This window comes from Hyla sarda, chromosome 9 (assembly GCF_029499605.1).
Source record: "Hyla sarda isolate aHylSar1 chromosome 9, aHylSar1.hap1, whole genome shotgun sequence".
Lineage (NCBI taxonomy): Eukaryota > Metazoa > Chordata > Amphibia > Anura > Hylidae > Hyla > Hyla sarda.
The window spans coordinates 135,765,486-135,779,660 of record NC_079197.1 but is presented as its reverse complement, the minus strand read 5'-3'; the positions used below and the strand labels follow the sequence as shown (position 1 = coordinate 135,779,660).

Here is a 14,175-nt window from a genome sequence, read left to right as displayed (position 1 = left end):
GTTGTCGTTTTGCAAAAGCTGGAGGCTCCGTTTTGGAAACAGTGCCGTACCTGATGTTTTTCATTTTTATTGGGGAGGTGGGGGGGGGTACTGTGTAGGGGTATGTGTATATGTAGTGTTTTATTTTTTATTTTGTGTAGTGTAGTGTGGTGTTTTTAGGGTACAGTCACATGGGCGGGTTCACAGCGAGATTCCCGCTGGGAATTTGCTGCATCTCAAACTTGCAGCGTGAGACTCGCTGTAAACCCGCCCATGTGAATCTACCCTGTGCAAACCTGTTTCAAAACTACAACTCCCAGCATGCCCTTTGGCTGTCCGTGCATTTTGGGAGTTTTAGTTTTGCAACATCTGGAGGGCCGCAGTTTGGGGACCACTGTGCAGTGGTCTTCAATCTGTGCTCTTCCAGATGTTGCAAGACTACGATTCCCAGCATGTACAGACAGTCCAGCAATGCTGGGAGTTGTAGTTTTTTAACATCTGGCCCTTCAGATGCCTCGGCAGTCTGGGCATAGTTACATAGTAACATGCTTGGAGTTGAAGTTTTGCAACAGCTGGAGGCACACGGGTTGGAAAACACTGATTTAGGAAACAATGTTTCCCAACCAGTGTGCCTCCAGCTGTTGCAAAACTTCAACTCCAAGCATGCCCAGGCATGCTGGGAGTTGTAGTTTGGCAATATCTGAAGGACCAGATGTTACAGAACTACAACTGCCAGCATTCCTGGACTGTCTGGGCATGCTGGGAGTTGTAGTTTTGCAACATCGGGAATAGCATAGATTGAAGACCACTGCACAGTGGTCCCCAAACTGCGGCCCTCCAGCTGTTGCTAAACTTCAACTCCAAGCATGCCCAGACATGCTGGGAGTTGTAGTTCGGCAACATCTGAAGGGCCAGATGTTACAGAACTACAACTCCAACCATGCCTGGACTGTCTGGGCATGCTGAGAGTTGTAGTATTGCAACATCTGGAAGAGCAGATTGGAGAGAGTGGTCTCCAAACTGCGGCCCTCCAGATTTAGCAAAATTACAACTCCCAACATGCCCAGACAGCCAAAAGCTGTCTGGGCATGCTGGGAGTTGTAGTTTTGAAACTCCTAGAACCAGCAGTGAATATCACTTTAAGGTGATCTTCACTGTAGTTTGGGTCCACAGGGACCAATCACAGTGATCGCTGACCAGGACCATCCACAGATGGTCCTGGGGGGGCTTGCAGAAGTTGTCCCCCCGCTGGTAACAGTGGGACTTCTGCCAGTTAACCCGTGCGATGCTGCACATGGCCGGGTTAACTGCATGACATATATATATATATATATATATATATATATATATATATATATATATGTCATTCTGCGGGAACGGGCTAATTACATGACTTAGGAGGCCGCGAGGCCCCATTTAGCGCGAGGTCTTAGGCGGCTGCCTAAATCGCCTAATTAGAGAGCCGCCTCTGCTGCAATGCATATATTTACTCCCATAAAAATCCCAAAAACCTGTCCAACTCTCCATTTTACTCAGAAAACCCAAAGGGAGCATGGACTTTGGGGGAAAGGGCATGACCTGACTGTTTTTAAAAATGTCCAACAAATTTACTAATGTTTCCGCCTAAAATGGGCAGATTTGAGCCTGGAAACCCAGACAGCTCAGAACAGTTGTAAAAAAGGGCAAAACAGGAAAATGAGCAAAACGCAGGGAGAAATTGACAGCTTCGTAAATACCATGGAAAAATACCGGCCAGGGAAAAAAAACACAAAGAAGACTCCACTCTTGGTAAATCAGCGCCATTATGTGTGTGTCCTTAGAAAACGATACATGCCAAAATGTTAAATATACAACCAGAGAAGAAACAGAGAGATAACGATTATGATATCACCACGTCAATAGTCGGCAGAAAGTAAACCGGATGTGAGAATCCGCCATCTTAGTGACTGGCAGCCGTGTTTACTGCACGTCACTTCCGGTCATGTCCGGCGACTGCTGCCCTCTGACAGAAGATACTTTCAGTCGTTTTCCTTCCCAGAGTAATGTGTACGGTTTGTCGGTTCTGCCGAGCACCGGGGGCGGAGGGCACGAACTGCTGGCGGCCACCCTGAAGGGTAAAGTGACCAGCTTCAAGTACCAGGAGCTCCGAGACAAGCTGCGCGCCGGGGCCCGGGAGCTGCAGTTCACCTACATACCAGGTGTGGAGCTGAGCGGACGGGGCGTGTTGTGGGCGGGGCTCGTAGAACTCTACCCTTCAGGGGGCGTGGTTTGGTGCGTTCTGCAGAGGCGTGGCCTTAGTCAGGTAAAGTGATGTGAGGGAGGGAAGCGCGTGCTCATGGAATGATAAAGGACAACTCAGGTGTGATCCTTGTTACCTAGGGCAACTAGAGTTTTTAGTTTTGACTTTTAAAATTGCACAAAAAAAATTAACGTCTGATTGCTACGAGAAAAAAATTACATTCTCTATCTAATATCCTACACGAGAAGCCCGCTGTACTTGAAGGGTATTTTCACATGTACAGTGTCCATATTAGGACATCATCAGGCGTCAAGGCAAACCTCCGTCACACCTCAGACAAACCGCTCTCAGCCAAACCTCCATCATGCCTCACACGTCAGCCGGACAGCCGTTAAAGTTTTGCAGCCTCCCTATGCTAACTGTGTAGCAGAGGAAAACAGAGCATGCGCTCTGAGCAGTATGGACAACTGCGCATGTGCAGGGCTACGCTCCTAACGCTGCCTACTTGTGCTGCGCATGCGCTCCCAGTTTTCTAGGAATCAAGGAAAACTTTACATCAATCGCTGTTCGGCTGACGTCTGAGGCATGACGGAGGTTTGGCTGAGGGCTGAGGGAGGTTTGTCTGAGGTGTGACGGAGGTTTGTCTGAGGTGTGACGGAGGTTTGTCTGAGGTGTGACGGAGGTTTGTCTGAGGCGTGACGGAGGTTTGTCTGAGGCGTGACGGAGGTTTGGCTGAGAGCTGAGGGAGGTTCGTCTGAGGTATGACGGAGGTTTGGCTGAGAGCTGAGGGAGGTTCGTCTGAGGTATGACGGAGGTTTGGCTGAGGGCTGAGAGAGGTTTGTCTGAGGTGTGACGGAGGTTTGTCTGAGAGCTGAGGGAGGCTTGAGGCGTGACGGAGGTTTGTCTGAGAGCTGAAGGAGGTTTGTCTGAGAGCTGAAGGAGGTTTGTCTGAGGTGTGACGGAGGTTTGAGGGCTGAGGGAGGTTTGTCTGAGGGCTGAGGGAGGTTTGAGGGCTGAGGGAGGTTTGTCTGAGGTGTGACGGAGGTTTGTCTGAGGGAGGTTTGTCTGAGAGCTGAAGGAGGTTTGTCTGAGAGCTGAAGGAGGTTTGTGTGAAGGAGGTTTGTCTGAGAGCTGAAGGAGGTTTGTCTGAGAGCTGAAGGAGGTTTGTCTGAGGGAAGTTTGTCTGAGAGCTGAAGGAGGTTTGTCTGAGGGAGGTTTGTCTGAGAGCTGAGGGAGGTTTGGTTGACGACTGATGATGTCCTAATATGGACACTGTACACACGATAACTCGTAGTGGGAAATCTGTAGGGATTTTCTCTACCACTCACTTCAATGGATCAACACATAATTGTTTTTTGTAGGAAAATATGCAGCAGCAAAATATGCATGCATGACCCTACCCTAATGGCCAGTTAACATGGGAGTATGTAATTGCAAACTGGCAGCTCTTTTCCCACTGCAAGTTTGAAGTTGGGCAGATTCTGCTGTCCGCTGTGGAAAATCCTCTGCCAAAAATCTGCCACGGAGAGCCCGTCCACATTCAAACTTGGGAAGTGGGATTACAAGTTTGCAATCAAATCCTCTCGTGTGAACGTGTCCTCAAAGCGGTACTCCACTGGTGACAGAAAGTTAATCAGATTTGTAAATTACTTCTATTAAAAAATCTTAATCCTTCCAGTACTTATCAGCAGCTGTATGCTACACAGGAGGTCCTTTTCTTTTAGCATTTCTTTTCTGTCTGACCACAGTGCTCTCTGCTGACACCTCTGTCCAGTGCAGGAGCAAATCCCCATAGCAAACCTCTCCTCCTGCTCTGGACAGTTCCTGAAATGAACAGAGGTGTCAGCAGAGAGCGCTGTGGTCAGGCAGAAAAGACATTCAAAAGAAAAAAACTTCCTGTCGAGCATACAGCAGCTGATAAGTACTGGAAGGATTAAGATTTTTAAATAGAAGTAATTTACAAATCGGTTAAACTTTCTGGCACCGGTTAATTAAAAAAAAAAAAATTTGTTTTCCAGTGGAGTACCCCTTTAACCCCTTAAGGACTCAGCCCATTTTGGCCTTAAGGACTCAGACAATAACATTTTTACGTTTTCGTTTTGTCCTCCTCGCCTTCTAAAAATCATAACTCTTTTATATTTTCATCCACAGACTAGTATGAGGGCTTGTTTTTTGCGCGACCAGTTGTCCTTTGTAATGACATAACTCATTATATCATAAAATGTATGGCGCAACCAAAAAACACTATTTTTGTGGGGAAATTAAAAAGAAAAACACAATTTTGTTAATTATGGAAGGTTTCGTTTTCACGCCGTACAATTTACGGTAAAAATTACGTGTGTTCTTTATTCTGAGGGTCAATACGATTAAAATGATACCCATTATTATATACTTTTATATTATTGTTGTGCTTAAAAAAAATCTCAAACTTTTTAACCAAATTAGTACGTTTATAATCCCTTTATTTTGATGACCTATAACTTTTTCATTTTTTCGTATAAGCGGCGGTATGAGGGCTCATTTTTTTGCACCATGATCTGTACTTTTTTTTGATACCACATTCGCATATAAAAAACTTTTAATACATTTTTAATAATTTTTTTATTTTTATAAAATGTATTAAACAAGTAGCAATTTTGGACTTTTTTTTTTTTCGTTCACGCCGTTCACCGTACGGGATCATTAACATTTTATTTTAATAGTTCGGACATTTACACGCGCAGCGATACCAAATATGTCTATTAAATTTATTTTTTACGCTTTTTGGGGGTAAAATAGGAAAAAACGGACGTTTTACTTTTTTATTGAGGAAGGGGATTTTTCCCTTTTTTTTACTTTTAATTTTTTTTACTTTTTTTTTTTTTACACTTGAATAGTCCCCATAGGGGACTATTAATAGCAATACCATGATTGCTAATACTGATCTGTTTTATGTATAGGACATAGAACAGATCAGTGTTTTCGGTGATCTTCTGCTCTGGTCTGCTCGATCACAGACCAGAGCAGGAGACGCTGGGAGCCGGACGGAGGCAGGAGAGGGGACCTCCGTGCGGCGTTATGAATGATCGGATCCCCGCAGCAGCGCTGCGGGCGATCAGATCATTCATTGAAATCGCGTACTGCCGTAGATGCCGGGATCTGTATTGATCCCGGCATCTGAGGGGTTAATGGCGGACTAATGGGACCTTCACAAGAGGTCCTCTGAATGAATGAAGCACTGGCTAAGCATGTACAGTGGGCGCCATTTATTCCAGGACTCAGTTCTCATTGTCAGTGGAGGTTCCAGTGGTCAGGCTGCCACCAATCAGCTAGTTATTGCCTATCCTATGGGTAACCTTCGATAATGAGAATTCCCCTTTAAGATGCACAGCTTTATAACGTACATTTAAAGCAGTGTTTCCCGACCAGTGTTCCTTCTATTTAGATGTTGTTTTATTTAGCAGAATTTGAGCAAACCAAAATACTTTTTTTGTCCGCTCCAGTCTCGCTATTTAAACAGATTCTGTGACAGCTCCTGGGACAGAACCCCAATGCAGCTGTGAGCATAGCCTCAGGGTATGTTCAGATAGGGCAGGGCGGTATGACCAAATGTGTGTATCACTTTTTTTTTAAACTTTTGTTGTTTCCACGGTATATAATGGTATTCCCTAGCCCCCCCCCCCCCCCCTATTAATTATCAGCCCACATCCCCATTCGGGGTAAATACTCACACATCACCTGCAAGCGCTGCCCTCCTCGTCCTGTTTGTTGCGGCCGCCGGCGCTGACACTCTCTATACTGTGCGGTATCACTATGCCCGGGCTGCAAAAGATAAATAAAATAAACCTTAACGCACCTACGTCGGCCTTACGCTGAGGAAGGGAACGTCGTACAGCCGTCAGCCTATCACCGACCGCAGCGATGTTCTGCCTCGGCCGGTGATAGGCTGAGCCCACTGTCATGTAAGAAACTGGCTCCTTACATGACAGTGGGCGCAGCCCATCACGGCGGAACATCACTGCGGTCGGTGATAGGCTGACGGCTGTCCGACATTCCCGTCCCCAGGAAACAAGTGAGGCTGGTACTGGACCAACGGGAGGTGAGTTAAAGTTTATTTTGTTTATTTCTTGCAGCCCGGGCATAGGGATACAGCGTACAGTACAGAGCAGTGGTCTCCAACCTGCGGACCTCCAGATGTTGCAAAACTACAACTCCCAGCATGCCCGGACAGCCAACGGCTGTCCGGGCATGCTGGGAGTTGTAGTTTTGCAACATCTGGAGGTCCGCAGGTTAGAGACCACTGGTATAGAGTGTCAGCGCCGGCGGCCGCAACAAACAGGACGAGGAGGGCAGCGCATGCGGGTGACATGTGAGTAGTACCCTGATGGGGACAGCGCTGGGCTGGGCTAATAATTAATTGGGGAGCAGAACAGTGCTCGCCGGTCACATAGGATTAGTTCCCCGATGTGGGGAGAGCGCAGCGCTGGGCTGATTCATTCATTCCGAGGGGGAGGGGCCAAACCGGTATTGCGGTTTGGGTTAAAATTCATATCGTGCAGCACAAAAATTTCGGTATGAACCAGTATACCCCCCAGCCCTATGTTCAGACTATGGAATTGCAAGGCAGAATCGGCAAGGAATATCTGCCAGGATTTCCTAGTTGACTCCTCCTTGCAGCACAATCCCACAGCAGAAGTTCCGCTACAGATCTGAATTCCACCGGAAGATTTATTAACAGAATAAATCCTTTGGCGAAATAGGCCACAGAAGTCCAATTTATTTATCAGTCAGGAATTATGTTCCAACATAAGCGCCAATTCCAGATAATTGTGGATTCTGCTAGGAAATTTTCCATTCTGAATTTCCCCCGTGTGAAGAAGCCCTTAGAGGACTAGATCAATATTTGAGTGTGGGATAACCCCTTTATTAGGGGATAACCCCTTTATTAAGTAGCTTCATTCTCTCTTTTTGAATAGGCACAAAAAATACTTGCAAAAGTCTACATTCCCTATGCTCTCTGTACTTAGCTGTTCTCCTTTCTGTTTTCTAGTTGATGCTGAGATTGTATCCATTGATTCCTTTAGCAAGTCCCTTCCCAAGCGAGGTCTGGTGGTGGGAATAACCTTTATTAAGGTGAGTGTCCAGGTTTTGTATGTGGCCCTGCTATATCTCTATTTACCATATTTTTTGCCCTATAGGACGCACCGGCATAATAATTTTAAAGGTGCAAAACCTAGAAAAAAAAGATTCTGAACCCAACAGTAATCTTCAACCTGCGGACCTCCAGATGTTGCAAAACTACAACTCCCAGCATGCCCGGACAGCCGTTCGCTGTCCGGGCATGCTGGGAGTTGTAGTTTTGCAACATCTGGAGGTCCGCAGGTTGAAGACCCCAGGATAGGAGGTAATACTCACATGTCCCCGCCGCTCCGGACCCGTCGCAGCTCATCACCGCTTCCCTGAATGTCGCCGCGTCCCCGTGGTGTCCCTGTCGCTCCGGACGTCTTCTTCCCCGGGATCCACGCTCTCCGTCGCCGTCATCACGTCGCTACGCACTCCGCTCCTATTGGATGACGGGACGGCGTGCGTGATGACGTCGAAGGAGAGCTCCGCCATGCAGGGGATCCCGGCACGGAGCAGACACCGAGGAGGCAGGTAAGGTCCCTCCCGGTGTCCTGAAAGCTGTTCGGGATGCCGCGATTTCACCGTGGCGGTCCCGAACAGCCCGACTGAGCAGCCGGGTTAGTGTCACTTTCACTTCAGACGCGGCGGTCAGCTTTGATCGCCGCGTCTGAAGGGTTAATACAGGGCATCACCGCGATCGGTGATGTCCTGTATTAGCTGCGGGTCCTGGCCGTTGATGGCCACAGGGACCGCCGCGATATGACAGGGTTTTAATGTGTATTTGCTGTATAAAAGCACCAACTTTTCACCCCCAGTTTTGGGGAAGAAAATGTGCGTCTTATATGGCAAAAAATACAGTACTCCTTTCAAGGCTGAGTGGAGGTGATGGGGTGCCACATGTTTGCTGAGCAATAGGAATAGGATTTAAAGGAAAACAGTCACCTGTTCATCCACACTAAACCCAATACACCGGGTTATAGTGCGGGTGAACAGGAGACCGATTTGGGCGCTCTGACTAATACACATTCCTGCACTCCGGCGCCGGTTCCCTCTTAAGATCCTTTTTTGTCTTCTCTGAATTACGCGCTGGAGGCGGGCCCACCGGCTGGATTTGAATATTCATGGTCTCTGGTCACGTAAACGATGGTGCCTACTGAGCGCTCACGTGACCATGAATATTCAAATCCTGCTGGCGAGCCCGCCTACAGCGCGTAATTCAGAGAAGACAGAAGAGGATCTTCACAGGGACCCGGCGCCGGAGTGCAGGAATGTGTATTAGTCAGAGAGCCCAAATAGGTCTCCTGTTCACCCGCACTATAACACGGTGTATTGGGTTTAGTGTGAGTGAACAGGTGACTGTTTTCCTTTAAGCTCATAATGGGGCTGTATTCACAACTCCTTAAAGGGGTACTCCTGTGAAAAACATCTTTTTTTTTATTACTATTTTTTTTTTTATCAACTGGCTCCAGAAATTTAAACAGATTTGTAAAACTTCTATTAAAAAATCTTAATCCTTCCAGTACATATCAGCTGCTGTATACTACAGAAAAAGTTGAGTTGTTCTTCTCTGTCTGACCACAGTGATCTCTGCTGACACCTCTGTCCATGTCGGGAACTGTCCAGAATAGGAGCAAATTCCCATAGAAAACTTCTCCTGCTCTGGACAATTCCTGACATAGATTGAGGTGTCAGCAGAGAGCACTGTGGTCCGACTGAAAAAAAACAACTCAACTTGTGGAGCATACAGCAGCTGATAAGTACTGGAAGAATTGCATTTTTTAATAAAAGGAATTTACAAATCTGTTTTAACTTTCTGGCACCAGTTAATTTGAAAAAAATAGTTTTTCACTGGAGTACCCCTTTAAAGGAAATCTGTCCTCAGTATCAACCGCATTAAACCTGTCATACAGGTCTGTAGTGCGGGTGATACTGATCAAAAAGATATTTCCCTTGTCCCGAACGGTCCAGCCGCTGCGCCGCTATCCCGTTTTTTCTTTTTATGTAAATGATGTCCTTCGGGCATGGGCGGAGCTAGGACCAGATCTCCGGGCACCCCACGTCACCATTTGCCAGGCGGGCGCTCTGCCCAGCTCATCACTATGCATGACCTCTCTCCTTGTTGGCAGGTTCACTTCACTGCGCATGCGCCGCTTCCAGTACACCCTGAAGCTGCGTCACTTTCAGCCTCATTCCCGCGGGCAGCTTTCCTCCGTGCATCCACAGTGCAGTGCACCATCTGTAATGTCTGCCGTGGAGTGAACCTGCCGACATAGAAAGGAGAGAGGTCATGCATATTGATGAGCTGGGCGGAGTGCCCGCCCGGCAAAAGACGACGTGGGGTGCCCGGAGCTCCAGTCCTAGCTCCGCCCGTGCCCGAAGGACCTCATATACATAAATTTACATGACCGTTCGGGACATGGTAAATATCTTTTTGATCAGTATCACCCGCACTACAGGCCTGTATGACAGGTTTAGTGCGGGTGATACTGATGATATATTTGTTCACACAAAATCCAGCTGAAAGTTTCTGTTTGGAAATTCCTTTTTGTTTTCAATGGGATTCCTCAGCATTGTGCACTCGGCGGAATTCCTGTGCAGAAACATCTGTTTCCGCCAAAGAAATCCTGATTCCAGCCTCAGCTGAAACAATTGACGTGTCATTTCTGTCTGGGAAATCCGCTCGAAAATGCATTGCCGTCTATGGAGACATATGATTCGTGGATCAGTCCTAGTGCTGGCATGTTCTGCTGGGACCTGCTGTTGGCTAAATGGCAATCTTCCGGGCAGAGATTCCATGAAAATTCCACCGTGTAACCTATTGTAGACAGAATTCTCAGCCTGATCGTGGATCTAGGGTGCTGAAATGTTTTAAGGCATAAATTCTGAAATTTTCAGTTTTGGCAGCCAGTTTTTTTCTTTTTGGTGATTTTTAGCCTTTTTTATGTTTTTTTTTTTAATACATGTTTAACCCCTTAAGGACGCAGGACGTAAATGTACGTCCTAGTGAGGTGGTACTTAACGCACCAGGACGTACATTTACGTCCTAAGCATAACCGCGGGCATCGGAGCGATGCCCGTGTCATGCGCGGCTGATCCCGGCTGCTAATCGCAGCCAGGGACCCGCCGGCAATGGCCGACGCCCGCGATCTCGCGGGCGTCCGCCATTAACCCCTCAGGTGCCGGGATCAATACAGATCCCGGCATCTGCGGCAGTTCGCGATTTAAATGAACGATCAGATCGCCCGCAGCGCTGCTGCGGGGATCCGATCATTCATAACGCCGCACGGAGGTCCCCTCTCCTTCCTCCGTGCGGCTCCCGGCGTCTCCTGCTCTGGTCTGTGATCAAGCAGACCAGAGCAGAAGATGACCGATAACACTGATCTGTTCTATGTCCTATACATAGAACAGATCAGTATTAGCAATCATGGTATTGCTATGAATAGTCCCCTATGGGGACTATTCAAGTGTAAAAAAAAAAAAATCCCCTCCCCCAATAAAAAAGTAAAACGTCCGTTTTTTCCTATTTTACCCCCAAAAAGCGTAAAATTTTTTTTTATAGACATATTTGGTATCGCCGTGTGCGTAAGTGTCCGAACTATTAAAATAAAATATTAATGATCCCGTACGGTGAACGGCGTGAACGAAAAAAAAATAAAAAAAAGTCCAAAATTCCTACTTTTTTAATACATTTTATTAAAAAAAAATTTATAAAAAATGTATTAAAAGTTTTTTATATGCAAATGTGGTATCAAAAAAAAAGTACAGATCATGGCGCAAAAAATGAGCCCCCATACCGCCACTTATACGGAAAAATAAAAAAGTTAGAGGTCATCAAAATAAAGGGATTATAAACGTACTAATTTGGTTAAAAAGTTTGTGATTTTTTTTAAGCGCAACAATAATATAAAAGTATATAATAATGGGTATCATTTTAATCGTATTGACCCTCAGAATAAAGAACACATGTCATTTTTACCATAAATTGTACGGCGTGAAAACAAAACCTTCCAAAATTAGCAAAATTGCGTTTTTCGTTTTAATTTCCCCACAAAAATAGTGTTTTTTGGTTGCGCCATACATTTTATGATATAATGAGTGATGTCATTACAAAGGACAACTGGTCGCGCAAAAAACAAGCCCTCATACTAGTCTGTGGATGAAAATATAAAAGAGTTATGATTTTTAGAAGGCGAGGAGGAAAAAATGAAAACGTAAAAATTAAATTGTCTGAGTCCTTAAGGCCAAAATGGGCTGAGTCCTTAAGGGGTTAAAGGGGTACTCCAGTGGAAATTCATTTTTTTTTTTATAAATCAACTGGTGCCAGAAAGTTAAACAGATTTGTAAATTACTTCTATTAAAAAATCTTAATCTTTCCGGTACTTATCAGCTGCTGTATACTGCAGAGGAAGTTCTTTTCTTTTTGAATTTCTTTTATGTCTGACCACAGTGCTCTCTGCTGACACCTCTGTCCATTTTAGGAACTGTTCAGAGCAGGATAGGTTTGCTATGGGGATTTACTCCTACTCTGGGCAGTTCCTGACATGGACAGAGGTGTCAGCAGAGAGCACTGTGGACAGACAGAAAATAAATTAAAAAAGAAAAGAACTTCTCCCTTCCCATCCTTAGTTGGGCGCAGGCAGAGGCATTAGGAGGTGAGCCAGGCTATTCATGACCTTCCTTCTGGGAAGACCCCGGGTCTAGATGTAATGATAGGTGACTGGTACAGGATGAATGAGGAGAGGTTGGCCCCTATTCTTCTTAAATTGTTAGCTATTGCGGACTTTCTTCCAGACTCTATGAGGGAGGCTTTAATTGTTATGCTCCCTAAGCTTGGTAAGGATCCTTTGCTACCTGACACTTATAGACCTATTTCCCTTCTTAACGTGGATATTAAATTTTTAGCTAGAGTACTGGCTACGCGCCTGCACGGCGTCATTATCTCTGTCATTCATCCCGCCCAAACTGGGTTTATGCCGGGTAGAACCACTGATGTTAATGTTAAGCGCCTACAACTTAATATTGCAACGGTGGGGGCAGGATTTCCTTCTGGTGTTGTGGTTAGTTTAGAAGTCTACAAAGCCTTTGATTCTGTGGTATGGCCATATCCCTGGGAGGTTCTGGGAGCCCTAGGGTTTGGTCCCTGTTTTTGTGCTTGGGTCCGTTTGTTATATAATAACCCTAGAGTACGCATTCGCACTAATCTGGATGGTATCTACACCCTTTCCTCTAGGTCATGGGACGAGACATGGATGTCTGCTGGCCCCTTTCCTATTTGCGCTTGTGGTAGAGCCTTTAGCGGCGGCCATACGTATGAATCCCACTATTTGTGGTATTCCCCGGAGTTCTATTGTTGAAAAAGTATCCTTATATGCTGATGAGACTTTAGTGTATTTGGCGGATGCGGAGGCTTCTCTTCTGTCTTTAATTGACCTACTTGACCGGTTTGGCTTGATTTCGGGCTTACTGGGCTAAGTCTTCCCTGATGGCGCTTTCTCCTGGGGTTCCCCTTCCCTCAGCTCTCCCAGCGGGTTTGCAGGTGGTTCCTCACTTTATATATCTTGGGGTAGAGGTTACTGCTTCCGTTGCTTCCGTACAGTGACCCCCCCGACCTACGATGGCCCCGACATACAATAATTTCAAGATACGATGGCCTCTCAGAGCCCATCACATGTTGAAGGCAGCATCATTCCATGCTTTTGTATGTCGGGGCCATCGCATAAACTGCTATCCGGCAGCGCAGACTGCTTGAGCTGTTGCCGGATAGCCGTTTACGGTGTGCCCCGACTAGGGATCGACCGATTATCGGTATGGCCGATATTATCGGCCGATAATCACGATTTTTGGCATTATCGGTATCGGCAATTATCTTGCCGATAATGCCCCGCCCCCGCACCGCCCCCACCGCACCACGACCGCCACCCCCCCTGACCCGCCGCACCGCACTCCCGACCCACCGCACCGCATCGCACCCCCCACCGTGATGCTGGGCGGTATACCGGTATGGATTTTTGCCCATACCGCTATACCGGTCGGGCCCCTCCCCCACCCCCCGAGTCAATAAAAAAATTAAACTTACCCGTAATGGGGGTGGTCCGGGCCATCCATCGTTCCTGTAGTGTCCGGGGGCGTTCCGGGTGAAGGGTGAACCGGTCCGGGCTGTCCTTCTTCTCCGGCAGTCATCTTCTCCACTCCGGGCAGGCTCCGGCCTAGTACACTTCATAGACGCCGCTACGCCGTGACGTCAGGTGCGTCGCTGCGCACGGGCGTCACAGCGCAGCGGCGTCTATGCAGCGTACTAGGCCGGAGCCTGCCCGGAGTGGAGATGACCGCCGGAGAAGGACAGCCCGGACCGGTTCACCCTCCACCCGGAACGCCCCCGGACACTACAGGAACGATGGATGGATGGCCCGGACCACCCTGACAGGTAGGGGGAGAGAAGCGGGTGGCGGCGGCGGCCTATGGCCCCGCAAAAGCCACTGCAGATCATTGATTTAAAGCGCCCGCTTTAAATCAATGATCTGCAGCGGTGTCGCAGGGGTTTAAATAGCCGATAACTTATACCGGAATATCGGTATAAGTTATCGGCTATCGGCCCTAACCTGCACCGATTATCGGTATCGGCCCTAAAAAAGCGATATCGGTCGATCCCTAGCCCCGACGATCACTTACATGTCTTCGGGGCTCTACGCCGGCGCTCTCCTTCAACATCATCACGTCGTCGCGCACGCTGTCCTGTCATCCAATAGGAGCGGCGTGCGTAGCGATGTGATGATGGAGAGTGAGGATCCCAAGCAGCAGAGACGTTCCGGAGCGATGGGGACACCCCGGGGACGCGGCAACAGCGATGGAGGGTG

General features: G+C 47.3%; 1 protein-coding gene across 1 annotated transcript in view; it reads left to right on the top strand.

The window, feature by feature from the left end:
* Positions 1-1,924: 1,924 nt before the first annotated feature.
* Positions 1,925-14,175, top strand: part of KPTN (kaptin, actin binding protein) — a 53,069-nt gene continuing 40,818 nt past the window's right edge. Inside the window, 2 exon segments of the mRNA XM_056539500.1 lie at positions 1,925-2,177; positions 7,248-7,330. Coding sequence (XP_056395475.1) covers positions 1,961-2,177; positions 7,248-7,330 — 300 coding nt within the window. The 5' untranslated portion in view covers positions 1,925-1,960.